The sequence below is a fragment of the Telmatherina bonti genome, assembly GCF_933228915.1.
Source record: "Telmatherina bonti genome assembly, chromosome: 9".
NCBI classification, from domain to species: domain Eukaryota; kingdom Metazoa; phylum Chordata; class Actinopteri; order Atheriniformes; family Telmatherinidae; genus Telmatherina; species Telmatherina bonti.
Window position 1 is genome coordinate 10,853,985 of NC_136627.1, and position 18,134 is coordinate 10,872,118.

General features: G+C 40.2%; 1 protein-coding gene across 1 annotated transcript in view; it reads right to left on the reverse strand.

The window, feature by feature from the left end:
- Positions 1–18,134, reverse strand: part of LOC306760935 (calsyntenin-2-like) — a gene marked incomplete at both ends in the record, with an annotated part of 361,417 nt that overhangs the window by 157,928 nt on the left and 185,355 nt on the right. Inside the window, one exon of the mRNA XM_079246988.1 lies at positions 10,114–10,309. Coding sequence (XP_079103114.1) covers positions 10,114–10,309 — 196 coding nt within the window. The remainder of the gene's footprint in view (positions 1–10,113; positions 10,310–18,134) is intronic.

Sequence of the window (18,134 nt, forward strand, 5' to 3'; positions counted from 1 at the left end):
ATTTCTTAAACCAGATTTTAAATTCATAGAAATTATATTAACTGAAGTGAAATAATTATATAAAACACTAAGAATTGGCGCAGTTTGCCACCAAGTGAGAAGCAGCTAGGATGATCACACCATCCCTGCTGCTTCTTTGAGACTAAATTCCCATTTCAGGTCAATTTTTTGCCAATATGTGGCTCATATTGGATTTTTCAATGAGTCAGAATGGGACCACCAGGCCACTGTCAAATGTGATCTGATATCTATGTTGAAGCACATTGATCTGAACACATAACGCTGCATTTCATCCGAGTCTAACGTCACATAGGAGAAACAAACATCACAATGCTGAGCAGGTGGAAGTGGAATATCAAATATAGAATCAGTCTTCATCTCAACAGGTCACATGTGGTACAAGTGAAGTAGTACCTGGTATTTATAAAATTGTTCCAATACTACAAAACCTGATACCAGTCTGAATTTGGCATTATTGCTACAAGAGTAATAGATTTTTTTTTTTTCTTTCATCCACCATTTATGTAAGCAGAGTGATCGTCTGGAAGCTGTGTTCTGCTGAGCAAATTTACTGTCCCAAGGGAAGCTTTATAGATATAATGATCCCCTTGACTTTATGAATTTTTATTTTTTTTCTATATTTATTTTGTGTTATTGTTTGCATTGTAGAGTTTGTACTGCTGAACCGGACCGGAGAGGACAGAAAAAAAACAGAAAGAGAAAGAAGAGAAAACACCTCATGGGAAAAGTGAAAAAGATAAAGAGAGAGGGAAAAAAAAACCTAAAAAACAACAACCAAAAAACAAACAAACAAAAAAAACAACACAACCTACAGATGTATACATTTGTGTATATATATATATATATATATATATATATATATATATATATATATATATATATATATATATATATACACACACATACACACACACATATATATATATATATATATATATATATATATATATATATGTATATATACATACATACATACACACATACGTATACATATATATACATATCTGTACACACACACAACATGTACGCACTCGCCAGTATCAACACATACACATAAACATACAAGCCAACTTTAGATTCATAGTAACTAAACTATAAATCTAAAAAGTTAAATATAATTGAGAAACATGCAAAGAAAGCGGTCTGCTGTTAGTGAATAAACCTGCGTGATGACTCAGATTTTTTTTTATAAAAGTGCATTGTCAAAGCTTTGAACATAATCCACCAAAATCCACTTTATCCTTCCTACTTATAGACGTTCTTATACTGTGAAGTCTTAGAGAATCACCATCTCCAAACCTTTTGTGCCAGTGTCCTATGGGTTTTCGATGTTTCCCTGCTGCAATATACCTGATTTAAATAATGGATTGTCAAGGCTTGCATCCTGTCTCTTTCCTGAGCCCTCTTCAGCCAGTAAAAGTCACTCTGATGTTGACTCTTGTCTTATCTCCTACTTTGTCCCTTTTTCTCTTTCCTTTCCTTGCTTCCTCCAATAATGGCCTTTAGTGTTTCTTTGCTGAATCAGCTATGGTTTGCATTCAAAACAGTCAGTGTCTTGCTATCCATTTGCTGGTACTTGACTCAGTGCCAAGCAATATGCAGCTGTAACATGATGTTTCACGGAAGAGAAAAAAACAAAAACAGCTGCAGGAATGAACATAATGTATGCCAACAGGACCTGTCAGATGCATGAAGTTTACACATAACCTATTATTCCAAACTTTGATACGTCAGGAAACATGGAGAACACAGATATTTCTGACTTCTGAATAATGCTTTGGAGCCAGTATTGGGCTAGAAGAAAAAATGTACAAAGAAGATCTGTATGACTGCAGTGCAGTTGACCAACATGAAGAGCAGCATAGCATGGCATCAAGCTGATGGTTCCAGTATGTACACATCTATTGAACTCTCTTAAAGGGACAGAAAAAATGAGACACCTTACCAACTGATGTATTGTTTAACAATGCTCATGCTCTCAAGTGCTTGAAGGTAGAGTATCGTGGCTTTTATGCTTTTACACTTCATAGTTTACAATAATTCATAATCTCTTGTCTCAGTCACCGGTGTCCTAAATCAACAGACACACAATGAACATTTATCACATTTATTGCTCTTCAACAAAGGGAACATTGCAGTTCGGTACGAATCATTTGGCAGAGGTCAACTCTGAATTATTGGAGATTAATTTCTCTTTCGTTTAAAGCTGACCTGAGCAGAAAGAGCTTCAAGGAGTTTAAGGTGAAATCACTCGAGCTGTACACTTTGCTGACAAGTGAGTAAAGATTCTTCTTGCAGCTAAGTGAAATATATCAGAGGGCAGCGTGATTCAGAGAGCGAATCTAATGTGACACAGAAAGAGTCAGTCTTTTAGCATCCGTGTTCCTAAAACTGACCGTTTCTGCAGTTCTTGGCAAAGTCACAGAGAACACTTTTATTGGCTCTACAGGATGACGAATTCACTCAAAGTTCAACATGGCATTTCAAAAAAGGCAAAAACATCTAATTTGTGTGGGAAAAAGTAACAATGACAGACAGATTTGTACAACCAGGCCAAAGAGAGCCTCAGTTTGTAAATGCATAGGCTGTCTGACTGAAGATTCAGCCATTGGTGGTGGTAAGAGACAGTGCCTGACACAACGAAGGACACAGTCAGACAGCTAGAACTGGCTAAGCTGGAGCTGGCCAAGGCAAAAGGGAAGAAAAGTGGGGCAGCAGCCAGCGGTAAACATTGCAGGAAAGGATAAAAAGAGAAGTTTAAACTCATCCCCTGTCACTCCTGATCCTCTCCCCTGTCCTCTTTAGCAGCTAATTTTCTTGACTGCCTTCCTTCTTGGCCGTTGATGTGTCATGTGTAATTTGAGTAGAGCCTCAGGCTGAGATTCTTCTTCTTCCCTGTTAGCTTCTTTATAAATCGCAGCGAGCAAGCCAGCAGTGCAGTGAAAGGTCAGAGCCATTCTTTGAGAGTTGCTAGCAAAAGGACAAACCATTTAAAGTTTCCCCAAATTCACTTCCCCTCCAGCATCTGCCTGTCTGTATGAGTGGAAATAGGTCCACATCAAGGAGGCATTGGCAAAGGAAGAGCACACGTTCAGCTATGTCTGCCTCACTATTGACACATTGGTTTGCAACATCTCTTCTCCATGTCGTCCATTCATATGGTGAAATATGGAGGGGACCAGTAGGCTAGAGGCAGACTTAAATCAAATATCTATCAATTCAATGGCTTTAAACACCAACTAAAATGCTTCAGCTGTCCCCATAATGTCATGGAGACACCTTCACATCCGTGTTTCCATGACAGAGTGTTAAAGGACATGCAGGCTTATTAGACCCGTTTTCTGTTTTGTTAATTATGTTGAATAAATATAACTTTTCCATGTTTTTTTCCATGTATTACTGTTGAAACAAGCTACTTGCATGGGAAGTAGATGCTCATGATGCTGAAGACCATCTTCCTGCCTATTAGACTGTGTTCCACATAGTTTGCTAAAAGAAACTACTTTTGGCCCTATTGGGCCTTTTATCCAGAGATAAATCCATACCTCCTACGTTACAGACTGTGTCCCATCATGTTGTAAGCAGGCTACAGTGCACACTGTTGATAAAATCAGCCAAGACCCAACTATTCTGTCTAATCCTGGTCAATTTACTTCAAAATGTTAAAGAAAGTGGTCTATTTGAGGTTGCATGTCATAGCATTAAAATGGCGCTTCTGGCTTTGCTGCCCTCGTTGTTAGACTTCACAGTGTCCATTGACACAACCAACCATTAGATCCTCCTATCAGGAACATGTCAAAGTTAATATCAATGGTCATATTTTGGAGTTTTTATTTGAACATGAGCATCTGTAAGTACAAAATGACAAATTTTAGTACTCCACTATGCATCCACGCTAGATTGTATTAGGGAATTTTTCAACTATATGGTTAAATGAAATAAATGTAACAGTTTACTTAATTGTTTTGCAGATAATCTGCAAACTATTGGTCTTTGAAATCCGGGACAGACTCATTTAATCTTGTGCTGCATTGCCCAAATGACATTAAACAGATGAGAGGACTGGTTGGTGCCTGCAGAAAGTCTTTATGCACCTTTGTACAAACTATTCTGCAAGAATTGGAGCAAGTAAGTAATGGTTGCTCCAAGTTGAGGTACCTGGTCTTCCACAGAAATTTTGATAACAGCGTTCCTGTCACAGGTTGTTCTGGTTATGTGACTGGAAGCTGTGCAGGTAATACAGCCCCACAACGTAATCGTTGAGAAAATGATTTTTTTGGACACTCTTACTTACTGCTTCTTTCTGACTTTAGTCTGTTATGTTCAGCTGTTTGCATCACTGCCTGATGACAGATCTGATTTGTGTTTCCAGGCAGTGCAACAGCTTTCTTAGCATCTCAGGATGGATGGCTGAAGGTCTCTACACACTGTCTTTCACTGCTTTGATTAGAAGCAAAGGTTCTACAATGAGATCCATTGGGATTACTGATCCTCAACCTCCAAACGTTATGGGGGGATTCTCTAGGTGTTTTTCAGCAATGTTTGGTGCTTAAAGATACCAATTCATGGGTTTAATGGGGACCAGGAGTATGGTTACCACTGTGTAAATATCTTGACCTTATTATTTTTTTACTTTCCTTTGATCCTTCCTATTAAACTTGTCCAAATGTTGACTTGTTTATTTGGTTTTACCATGTTTTCTTTGCCTGATGGCAAGGCTGGTTTGTCTTTACAATGGAGTTCTAGTGGGATTTCTGATCCTGAGCTTCCTATTTCTGCAGACTTTCACATTTCTCGCAAACATCAGCATCTGTGTTGTTTCTCTGACTCCTGTCTGTGATTTCTCTGCCTGATGGCAAGGTGGATTTGTGTTTACAAGACGTTCCAGAGAGATTCCTGATCCTTTGCCTTCACATGTTACAGAGAAACCCTTCAGGTTTTCAGAGGTGACTGATGGAGTATCAGTAAAGTTTAGTGCCCGAGGAGAGTCAGTTATTGGTTTAAAGGGCACCTCGAAGACAGGTACGAAAAGTGCATGTTTTGACTTTCTTACATTGATTTTATTTGATCTCCTTGTAAGTATAGTAAAAATATACATTTTCTTTTGTCTCACCATGTTAACTGGCCTGACAACAAGGCAGATTTGCATCGGGAGGTTTTTTTTTTTTTTTTGGGGGGGGGGGTTATCTTGGGCCCTCAAATATTATGAGAGAATTCTCCATGTTTTCATATTTCCTGGAAACATCAGCAACTGTGTTGTGTCTCTCATGCTTCTGCTTCTAATGTACAGATAGTTTTTGTCTGCAATGCTAGAAATCTTTGCTCCTGAACGACATGCTTGAGTTCCACCCACCTTTGACTTGACCAGACTTTGGTAACTGAGGAAAATCCTTGAGATAATTGTTGTAGGTCTTGTTCATGGATTCCAATTACTGATCCCAGACAGACTGTACAGATGTATATGATTTAAATTGTAATTTCTTATTCTTTGAATGTGATATTCTGTTCCACTTGTTTCCTCTATGAAATGAAGTTTAAATTAGTTTTTTTTTTAAAAAAAATATAAACTAAACATTACATTTATTGACATGTTCTATTGAAGTCTTGTGTCCATCCTCTGATTTAATGCCACGTGAGCCTTGATATGAAAGCAGAGAAGCGAGACGTGACACAACTGCCATGTAAAATCCTGTCAAGGACCATGCATGACACTTTGTTCTGTATGAAAGTGGAGGTGATGTCTGAAGCACGCGCAACGTTGTCAAGTTAAATGTCAAGTGACAAACGTTTTTCACAACAAAACAGAGAATGAAATGTGTAAACAGACAAGAGAAATCGGAAACATCCAGATCTGTTGGTTTGCTTTCTGCCTGCTGTTTGATGAAAAAATGATGGTAGATCCAAATTTTAATAAGAATTTAGTGATATTATAATATTTACCATAATTAATAATTATCAAAAAAGTACATTTCCACCTCCACCAAGCAGTTCATTTCCACTCATAGTCCTACTTTCCACTTCTACACACTATTAGATTCATTGATGATGAAAACGTACCCTTCGCACTACAGTCTGTCCCGAAGTCTTTGCATAACATGGCTAACAAACAGACAGACGGACAAACAGATGGAAAAATGCAGGTGAAGACAGAAGCTCCTTGGCAGAGTTAAATCCCGGAGGGACAGGATGTAGAAGTTCAGGTCATTTCTGTGCATGTATGCTTAAAGCTGCACACACAACCAACAGACAACATTAAACACAAATTATGATTGATTTATTTATTGAGTCCCAAAGCCTTTAAATCTGTGCTGCCTCTTGTTTTATTGTACTCACTCTCTGTAAATCAGGGTGTGTGTGTGTCTGTGTATTGGCTCGACGGGAAGATTGATTTCTCTTCTTGACTCCTTTGTTGGCATAGCGACTGCGAGGTGAGAGGGAAGACAGGGAGAGAGCGGGATACGGCTGAAGAGGTGAAGAAGCTGCTTTCAGGAAGGCTAACAAGTGTGACTAATTGATTTTTATCAGCTGACCTCTTTAAATTGGCCGACCAGTGTTTGTGGAAGTGTACCCGGGTCTCGGGGTGATCATAAAAATGTGGAAGAGGAGTCGAACTAATCTTCAAGACAAGACAAGATTTCATTCATTAGTTTTGAATAAGAATTTATCCTTTTCCTTTTAATGTAAAGGAAAATTGCGTGAGTGAGAGAAGTTTATTTTTTCTCATCTTAAAATCAAAGTTTACGCAAACCTTTCACAGTTTAGCGTGAGACTAATCCAATGAAAAGTGAGCCGCTGAGCCTCTCTGAGCCCACTGTTTCTCTGTGAATGTGGAACGTCCTCCATGAACCTTTAGTTAAGCTCATCTGGGAAACTAATGATAAAACCTGCCTGAGACTGTTTCCAGAAACAATAAGAGCTCAAATTTAAATGAAATTATGCTTGCAGAATAATCTGGAAGTCCGTGTAAAGTTGCCATCATTCATCATTCACATGAAGTAACAGAACTTCTTCCATAATAAAGCTTTTTCCAAATTCACTTCTTTTTTTTTTTTTTTTTTTTTTTATTTTTATAAAATGCCTGATATGCAACAGATAACAGCGCCGTTATTAAGCTAGAACATAGAAGCTTTGCACCCACCATGCTAAACAGACCTCCTCTGATTGTTTTTCTTTGAACCGCCTATAAAACCTGACTGGGAACCTCTTCGACACACACTGTTTGCGCTGGCAACTTGCTAAGACTTTGAGCTGCAGCCGTTAAAATCGACTGAAGTAAGGTACCGACCACGCACCACCGCTGCTGCTTTCAGCTGCGCCCACACACATGCACACAGAACACACCGGTGTGTGTTCACAGACTGACATGCAGCTGGCTCGGGAGTTCCACCGTATCTTTTTTACACTGGAAGCGGATGATTTGATTTGGAGTTCAGACAGCATCTGAATGAAGGATGAATTATTTAGCGCTCTTAGCCTTGCATGACAGAGTCTGAAGTGATTTAAGAGAAAGTTTGTTTATCCCAATTTCTGCTTCATCTTGTTTTTAGTAACTTTACGTATGAAAAGTCAAGTCACGGCTGAAATTCCCAGTAACACATTACAATCATCACCAGGGAGAATATATTCTGTTGTGGCTGAGGTTCCCAGACTCCCAGTTTGTCTTTAGCTTTGGGCGTCTTTCCAGAGCTGCTGGAAACATGGTTGTAATCAAGCCTCTGATCTAGACAACTACAGGATGATCTCAGTTCTTCTGCTTTTAAATAAGATCACCGAGTAAGTCATTTATAATCAGCTAAATGACTTTTAACCACAAACAGCTGCCATGATGTCAGGTTTTAGACAAGACCACAGCCCTGAGACGGCTATGAACAAACTGATTAATGACATAGTTTGAATACAGACGATGTGAAAATGTCAAGCATAGTTTTACTGGACCTCAGTGCTGCATTTGATGCAGCTGACCACATCATATTAGTGAAATGATAACAGAACTGGTGTTTCAGAATGCTCCACATGTTTGGAACGAACTCCCAGAAAGCCTCAGACTGGCTGAAAGACCCCCAGTTCTCAGCTGATTTTAATAGTTTTTTGTTTTTTTTCTATAGTAAAAATCAATACTGTTGTTTTTAAGCTTGATTTTATTTTTTTTTTTCCTTTCTCTTTTGTTAATAATATGAAATCATGCTTCTTTTGCAATGTTTAAATATCTCTGTGAATCACCCTGTTGCTTTCCAAACACACTTGCCTTCCCTTGCCGTGGCTGTTATTTCTTAATAGCATTTTGTAGACTTGTGAAAATGTCCCAGAGTTTTGTACTGAGGACTAAAGTGCAGAATGATGTGCAGGAGGCAGACAAGTAAACCTTAAAATGGTTTTTACCAAACAGAAGGTGCTGCTGTGAAGAAAATCAGACAATTCCCCAAACACAGACTTCAAATACTGCGACTCCCAGAAGAAAGCATGAAAGCCGAAACCAACAGCAGCAACAAACCTGGTTTTACCCAGAAGGAGGTGATGCTACAACGTGCATAGTGTTGCATTATAGTTACTAACACAAGTGGTTACACAAGGATAGAAAGTCAAAAGTTTGGACACACTTTCCCATTATATTCAATGGAAAAGTGTGTCCAAACTTTTGACTGGTAGTATAGATGGGGGAATGGATGGAAAACAAAGTGAAACGATTAACATAAGATGCATTTCCATAACAGTTTTTTGCATCCCATTGAACATTGCTCTGTGTGTAAACCAGGGGTAGACAAATCTGGTCCTCAAGGGTCGCAGTCCTGAGAATTTTTCAGAGTTTCCTTGCTGCAACACACCTGATACATATTAGACTTAGTTAGCAAACTGCTGCAGAGCTTGACGTTAGCATCTGCACTAGTCTGCTAACTGGCCAAGCTTTGAGTCAGGTGTGTTGCAGCAGGGAAACTCTGAACCCTTGCAGAAATGCAGCCATTGAGGACTGGAGTTGCAAACACTCAGCAGAAGCTGTACATATCCTAAACTCTTGTCTCGTGAGACATCTCTAGGAAGATGGAGACAGAACACATTTTGTGTTTTGGAGTAGCTACATCGGTTGCCACTATGCTGCTGTTGCTGCTGTCCTCATCAGAACATAAAAGAAGTCATGTAGAAGTCATCTGTACTTGCTGAGCCGATCACCTGACCCCCTACGATACGTATGACGTGTAAAGGCAAAAAAAAATGTCTCCAATACATTTTTGTGATAAGCTTCTATTTCAACATGTTTGCAAAACCACCTCATCAGAACATAAAAACATTGGTGCAACATTTTGCGAAGTTTAGCTGTTTTGGCTAGCAGTTTTTTATTGCAATATTTAGGTGCAGTTTTAGGTTTACTGGAAACGGTGCTATGGAAACAGAGGTGGAAAATCAACATGAAATTGCAAATAATTTAAAATATCAATGTTTTTCACTATATACACTGAATACGATGCAGATTTGTTAATAGATTATGAAGATTGTAAAACGACGATGATGATGATGATGAAGGATTCTTCACACCCTCTCCACAACACAGTGATGAAACAACAAAGAATGTTCAGTGAGAGGCTTCTTCAGGTCCGATGTAAGACTGAAAGATACAGAAGATCATTCCTGCCAGCAGCCATCAGCCTCCAGAACAAGACCTCCTCAAATTAATTATTATTATTTACTACAGTATTGAATTTCCCTTTGGGGATTAATAAAGTATTTTTCATTTCATTTAATTTCAAAACAGAGTAGCAAGGTGGCAAAAACAAACATGGATTCCACATGTGCTTTTACACAGAGACAACGTGACGTTTGATGATGTGAAGTTTAAACAAAGTAGCAGTGACATAGTGACTTTATTAGCCAGCGAACAGCTCTGCTGGTGCATCAATACACCTTCTCTCATTGGTGGATTGTTTATGTGTTGGATGTGAATGTGAAGAAAATTTTTATCTCAGTTTGAAAAAAAAAAACGAAACACTTTCAAAATTACTGGATGGAATTTGGTGGATGATGTTGTTCAGATAAAATATTTAAAGTACGTCTGCATTGGCCTCAAAGGGCGTTACAAATCCACTGACAAAGCTGACTCACTTATGAGACTTCTTGCCTTCGGCGCCCTCCGGACTTGAACCGCAGTCATGAGCTTGGATGATGAAGGTGTATTCTTTCTGCAGCTCGCAGTCCACCAGGCCGCGCGCCCTGAGCTGACCCTCACCAGACGTCCCGTTCAGCACCACGGCCTCAAACGGAGCCTCCAGTCCGTGGATGTTGAATGCACAGATCTCCCCTTGGGATGGAGAGAGCAAGAGAGAGAGGAAAAGGTGAGATCAGTGTCTGTTGTTTGTTTTAAAAGAAAGTTAAAGAAGTAAAATCAGAAGCATCACAAGCAGCTCAGCATCTTTCTGAGGTGCTAAACATCGTTGGGTGTGAACGGTACCAACGCTGATTATTTTATCGCTGCAGCCTGACAGAAAACCCGGTGACAAGCGGAAAGAAAAGGTGTTTCACGGCACAATTTCAGCCATTTAATTCAGCAATGTTTATCATTTAAACCTTGAAAGATTTCAGTGATAAATTAAGTTATTAAGTTTGTCGTGCTGTGTGTCTAAATTCTGCACAGAATCACTGTTTCGCTGCACGATGCTACAACTGTTTTTTTTTTATTTGAAATAAACGGGATATTTAATATTTTACCAGCATGATGGGTATGAGACTGAAGGAGAAGCAGATCTCTGACAGTGATCAGGATTCAGAGCTGCTCTTTGGTCTCGTTTAACTGTCATCACGGGGTTTTCACTAGAACAGCTTTAACAAAACTTTATCTTTTTTTACACTTTCTCATCAGCATTGCTTCTATCCTTCATTCCTTTGCCACGGCAGCTTTAACGGCACATCAGGGGCCAGATACACAAACCTGTGTAGATTTGTGACTTAACCTGTGCGCACACACAGAGTGATAACTGTGCATTATGAGTAGTTTCCACCAGACTCACTAAACAGACGTAATAATGAAAGCAAGAATAGAGAAGAAGCAGCTCAAGAGGATCTGAAAACCAGTTTTACTGCAAAACACAATCAGTTGCTTCATGTTTAAAGACATGACTTTTGTCATGAAACCAGGCTGGAACACAGACAATTTCTTTTTTCTGTAATCTCCTTTTTGTAACAATAAATAGAAAAACTGTTGATTTAAAAGGGTTCAGGGCAAATCTTCCCTCAGAGATGAAAAAGAAATGGTCATAAACTCATCGCCTTAATGCACATCTGCTTGCTTGTCTCACACACACACACACACACACACACAGGGCAAATCACTGCCAACTCCTACTTTATGTGCACCAGTTTAGAGCATAGCCTTGGGTGGAAATCTTCCATGCATCCATCAGTCTTCTACACCAGTTAACCCAACATGCATGTGGGAGCAGGAGTAACACATACATAGAAAGGCTCCAACTGAGATTCAAACCAGAAAACCTGGGAGGTGACAATCATCACCATGTAGCCCGAAAGATAGTGATGAGAAGCACTCAGACAGAAACATGACTGTCATGATGAAGAAATTCTCTGTATGATTTATGATGCAGCTTCCATGTTCTGCTTCGGTCTCATGTCTGAAGGAAGTGGGATCTGGAAACAAAGATTTCCATCATACATGGTTTAACCCCTTAACCGTCACGCTCGTACAATATCTTAGACATTTCCTAATTCAATAAAACTGCACATGACGCACCGACGGGCTCTCTTTCTGATTGACACCTTCTTTGACCAACTGGATTGATCCATGGTCGTTCCTTAGCCAATAATACCCACTGAGTGTCAACCTAGGTGGTCTGACCATCATAGACGTTTCCGTTACCTCGCCCACCAGCTCCGATGCCAGTTCTGACCCCACTGCCGTAAAGCCAATAAATTTCCCGTCACGGCGAAGTGCGGCTTCTGTGTGTGGGATGTAAAATGGCTTCAGGGGGTCCGTGCGTAAACAATTGTGACAACGTGCGTACTTGTGTGCGTCCCTGCGCAAAAGCAGAAGAAGCCTTTTTTGTCCGCTTTTTCTCTGTAGGAACTTTTGCAAAACACGGAAATACACCGGCGAAGAGGTGGTGGAGTCGTTTACGCGGAGGGACAGTGATTTTTACAGAGGAAGACGTCTCTGACTGCAGAAGAAGATGTGGTTCCTGAAGCAGAAGAGCATGAAAAGTAAGCACAAACTTCTACATGCAGCTACGGTGTCTTTAGAAGCTGTTTAGATAAGTAACTCTGTTGTTTATGGGGCTGGGGGAGGGGGGGGGGGCTTGTTTACTTTGTGCGTCGGGATGGGGGGAGGAGAGGTGGGGGCGCCCGCGTTGTTTCTTTCCGTTGTTTCTTACTGTTGCCTTATTTCCAGTGGTTCTGTTTGGTCTGCTAAAGACGTGAGACGTGGTTTGTTAGAAAACTTGGGGTCTCGGCTCTGAAACGTAAGACCGGAACCGTTCATGTGGGTTTCGTTCAGTCCGAGTGTGCGTGAAGCAAAAAGAGCAGTGATGAAAGAAACGCAGCGGTTCAACACCTCTATTTTCCTCCAGTTGTAAACATTTGTACATAAATACAAAATCAGAGAAAGAAAAAAAATACGCTGCTGCTGATTTATCTGTGTGTGTGGACCGCTTCCATACTCTGTGTGCGCATGTGTGCAGGGATGCGTGTCTGTTAGAACACACACTTATTACAGTCGCAGTACTAATGTGGGATCAAAACTTCTTGTTTGTCTTTATTAGTCTGTCATCTGATTCTGATGGAAACCCAGCAGCTCTTCAGATGAAGAAGGACCAGATCCTTCCAGAGGAAGACTACATTCCTGCCCTTCAGACCACCAGGACCCCTCCTCATCATAACAACTACATATCCTGCTCTCCAGTTTTTTTTACTTTACTTTTACAAACACTCTTTATCAGACAATAGTTGAAAACTAATGAAAATATGTAAATTGTATTGTGTTATGGTGTTTTTATTATTACATTTTGTTTACATTACATAACATGGCATTATATTGTTTACATATATAAACATGATGACTGTAAAACTTATTCTGACTTTTTTATTATAATGCACAGTAGAAAGAATAAGCTTTTAGTGTGTTTATCCATCATCTGGTGATTTTCAATAATACTGGTAGTAAATATGAATAAACAACAAGATTCCTCTTGATGCCACCTTTCATTAGAGGTTTCATTGATGACTGTATGTTGAAGTGTTCTGGAGTTATAGCTTATTGAAGTTGGAGTATCTAAAGTGACCATTTGGAGACTCCAAATGGCCACTTTATGGAGCGCATGAACATACTTACAGTAAAGCCCTCATAGAATAATAATTTTGGCTGCTATTGTCACCAAATTTTAACTCGTCATAGGAAAGGCGTCAGGCTACAGCTCCATCTGATTTTCCAGTCCATATCTCCATTTCTCCATGTGCAGCATGTTGAAAAAGTAGGAGAAATTCGAGGGAAAAAAACTGAAATTTCCTTATGTTCCAACTTCAATAACTTTATAATGGTTACAGTTACAATAAATTTGAAAGCTCAGGGTAAAACTGTAGAGTGTTATCTTTATAAAGAGACCATGCTTTTGAATCTACTCCAAAGGGTTCAAGAACAGCATCTAATTTAATTTGGGTATGTCTTTTTCAGGCGTATTTGGCATTTTGGGGGGGGGTGACTGTTAAGGGGTTAATGGATGTATATTCTTACTGTACATTCTTTACAAAAACCTGCCTGTGTTCGTATGCACATGTGTGGGAGCACATGCGTCTGGCTCCTGGCATGTTTGATCTGGCTAAGAATGTGATGATTGTCCTCTGCTCCTTTAAGATTTTCTTTTAAAAACCATTCATCCTGATCAGTGAGAACTTTAACTCTGTTTCTCTCCAGCTTCTGTATCAGACCCACATTACTAAAACCAGATTAGAGCTACTGTCAGAAATGCCTTTATTTTTGGTGTTATATATTCAACAAGGTGGAAACGTTCCTCAAGAGGTTTTGCTCCATGTTGACGTGAAGCATCACACAGTTGCTGATGAGAATCTCCCGTTCCACCACATCCCAAAGCTGCTCTGCTGGACTGAGATCTGGTGACTGTGGAGGCCGTTGGAGGACAGTGAACTCATCGTCATGGTGGAGATGATGTGAGCTTTGTGACATGGTGCATCATCCTGCTGGAAGTTTCCATCAGAAGATGCTACACTGTGCTCAGAAAGGGATGGACATGGTCAGCAGCAGGACTCAGGTAGGATGTGCTGGTTAAACCATGTCATACTGGTACTAAGAGGACCAAAGTGGGACAAGAAAATGACAGGAATGGCACCTGGTGTGGTCTTCTGCTGCTGCAAGGCATCTCATTCAGGGTTGCACTTGTTTTATCAGAGTTAGTTAGCTGTAATTGTCAGAAAGTTGGAGAACTTTGCAACAAACATCATGGTATTAATATTTTGTATTTAACATTGGTCATTATATAGGGTGGGAAGGTAGAAAAACAAACAAAAAAAGTAGCACTTCATGGAAGGACCGGCGTCCAACTGGACAGTCCACTAGTACCTTCCTACAATGTCCTCTACTGTTTGATTTTCTGCTTGTGTTGTTCTCACTCATGTCAGTCACTTTGGATAAAAGCTTCTGCTAAATAACTGTAGAATAGAATAGAATAGAATAGAATAGAACAGAACAGAACAGAACAGAACAGAACAGAACAGAACAGAATAGAACAGAATAGAATAGAATAGAATAGTTAGTATATCTGCATCTCTTGGCTGGAACCAGTGGTTCCTGAAGTTCCTGTTGCCTGTCTCCCTTCTCCAACCAGTCTCCTCTGACCTCTGACCCGGTAGTCCCGAGGACTAGACTCGTGACTCGTGGAGCCTTTTCTTCTGCGGTAGCCCCCAAACTCTGGAACAGTCTCCCTCTTTCGGTGAGGTCTGCTGGGACTTTAAGTGGTTTTAAATCTCTTTTGAAAACTCATCTTTTTATGTTGGCTTTTAACCCCGGAGAGCAGGACCACTAGGTCTTATCTGTCTTATTTAGTCTTTTAACTATTATGTTGTCTTTATTTTAGTGCTTTTAATGTTGATTTATTTTATTTTACCTGTACAGCCCTTTGGTTACTTTGAGGTATGTGAAAGTGCTCTACAAATAAAGTTTGATTGTTTAATTGATTGATTGAACTCTGACATGTCTGTAAACCCAACAGAAGGCTGTCTGTGGAAGATAAGCAGTTTATGAAATACTCAGACCAAAAAACATGCCACGTGCAAAGTCACTTAAATCCCCTTTCTTCCTCATTCTGATGCTCGGTTTAAACCTCAGCGAGTCTTCTTCACCGCGTCCACATGCGATGATTGGACATTTGTTGGTGCTGGAGCTTAGATGCCAGAAATTTCAGCAGCCTGTAAGGAAAACTACTGATGATACATTTAATGAATGTATGTAATGCAGTACCATCAGGAGGTTGCTTGGCTTTCTGCATTCCTTCTGCTGCATGACAACAGCCCAAAATATCCAGCAAGAAGCCCTGAAACAGATGGCCTGGCCCTCAGGAGTCCTGATCTCATCTTCATTTGTGAGTTCTCATACATACAGTGAACTCTAAGCCAGTTTCCTTGGACCATGAATGAAAGGAAAATATGCCTATGGTGTTAGCAGGCTGTAATCTCATGTTTATCTCTGGAATAAAGACAAGACTTTCTCCTTTCTCTGGAGTTTATCTGCAGTGGACTGGCTAAACAGACTCCAACCAGCTTATGGGATTTCCTTAAAGGTGGAGTATGTAAGATTTTCAATATTTTCAAAATAAATCTAAAATAATAAAATAACTACAATCATAATTAGATAGTTTTTTTTTTAAACATGTAGGTTCCAGTCTGTTCATATTTAATGTGTTATTAAATTACAAGTTTAATTAATGACAAAGACCCTTCTTAAATGTTTGCCTGCCAGTAAAAAAAAAGTGTTTTTTGTTATTTGTCATTAATTAAACTTGTAATTTAATAACGCATCAAATAAGGACAGACTGGAACCTACATGTTCAAAAAACTATCTCACTATGATTGTAGTTATTTTATTAGTTAATTTATTTTGAAAATCTTGAAACTCTTACATACTCTACTTTTAACTACTATAAATTAGAAATGTATTGTTGGAAAAAACAAGTCAAGCACAACAGGAGGATCTCATGGAGCTGTATGGATAGAACAAGCTCCCAGTGCCGTCTCCTGAATTACTCTGTCATTTTTCCTTTGAAGAGCGTCGAGGTTATTCCTGCTGTTTGTCCACCCAACTTGCGCACATCACTCAGCTCAAAGGAGCTCAAAGTCACCCTTGAGGAGATATATAGTGGAAAAAAAAGCCTCACTTTAAATTCTGAATGAACAGCTGACAAGCAAAACAAAGGAGCCGGGAGACGGCTGACATTTATTAGCTGGACTGCATAAAGACCGGGTCCATGCGGCGTTGGAGATGGAAGTTTTTAATTTATTTATTTTCTCAGAAACTTCACAAACCCCTTTGTGCTTCTGCTCATGGAATTTCAGGAAATCACTTAACACGCCAGGCTCACGCTGACCTGTGACGGCTAATTGCACTGATATCACTTAAACTAACAGCAAAGACTAAATTGGATTCCCAAGAAGCTTTGTGCGTGCATTGCTCCTGGTCAGTTCTGATAAGAGCAACTTTATTTCACCCCCCCTTTCTCTTTTCTTTCACTCCTGTCATAATTGCACCACCCCTTTGCGCCAACCCCTTGCTCCACTCCCTCATCTCCTGCTGTCAGGACGAAGACTCTGAAATGACAATTTGCCCACGGAGGTGCTTTAGGCGAAGTGACAACGAAAGACTAGAAGGTGGTAAATGGAAGACAGAATGCCTCCCTGCCCCTTCCCAGCTGTACTACTTGAACAATGTTGAATTAGAGTTAAATGGACCCCTAGACTATGGGGAAGCATGTCTTGGCGGCGAAAAGCATATTCAGAAAATGGCATTGAGCAAACAATGTGCAACGGCGTGTAGCGGAAGATGCAACGGTCTCTATGTGTGGCTTCTTTTAATAATAGTGCGCCATTGCACGAAACAGGAAAATGGAAAATCCATCATCACTGGAGCGAGAAATAAATCCAATATACCCAAGCAAGTGCAGAAGCTTCCCATCAGAGTGAATGTGCTGAGCATACGCTGATGGCTCGCGCCCACCACTGAAACAGGGTGGTCTGACACGCTTATTGCGATTTAACTGTAGCTGATGGAGGAAGGGAAGGTAGGGGGGGTCAAGGTGACCGTGGGAGGACGACCTCTCTCTTTTCACACTCTAGATGAACACTCAAACACACCTGTCCGGGTGTTTTCTTCAATTTTATGTCTATCACTTGACTTCAGGCCTGAGTGTTCTGGCATGGCGGCTGGTGGAGGAGGGAGGGGTGAAGGTGGAAACTGCTGGCCCCAGCGGCTGTGGTGTAACAGATGTTCAGCAGGTGGCACTTGGCAGAGGTAGAGAGATCACAAATGCTAATTATAGCGCTAAACTGTTAGCTAAATAAGTGTCCCAGTGTCACAGCAGACATTACGGAGGTAGATTTATATTTTGTCTTCCAGGTAGAGGTGGCTGCATTCAAAACTCGTAAAAATAGACTATTAGAAATGTAGTTTGTTAGTTTAAGGTACACCATTCATGTTCACCATCCTTTTTCCGTTCTCAAGACGAGTTTCCCGGAACATTTTTAACCCTTGCACGTTTTAATCACTTGGTCGAATTCGACTTATTTGACTCTTCAGATGGGCTGTATTTGTCTCATGCCTCCCACCACCTTATCTTCCACCGCTGTGATTGCAAAGTCTCCCTTTGGACATCATGGCATTTTCATTTAATCAAGTCCAAATTAATAGCTGTCTATTAGTGAGAGGGAAGCATGCTCGGCGCCTAAACCACCGTCCTGTTGGTGTCAGAAGTCACGACGTACCAATCACCTCAAGGGAATCTGGCACTTGTCCACACTAGATTATCTTTGAGGACACAGAACTCATTATCAGCAAAGGCAGAGCTGCTTTACTGGCGAGGCTGGCCTGTGTTCACAAAGCCGGGGGAGTGTGACAAAAT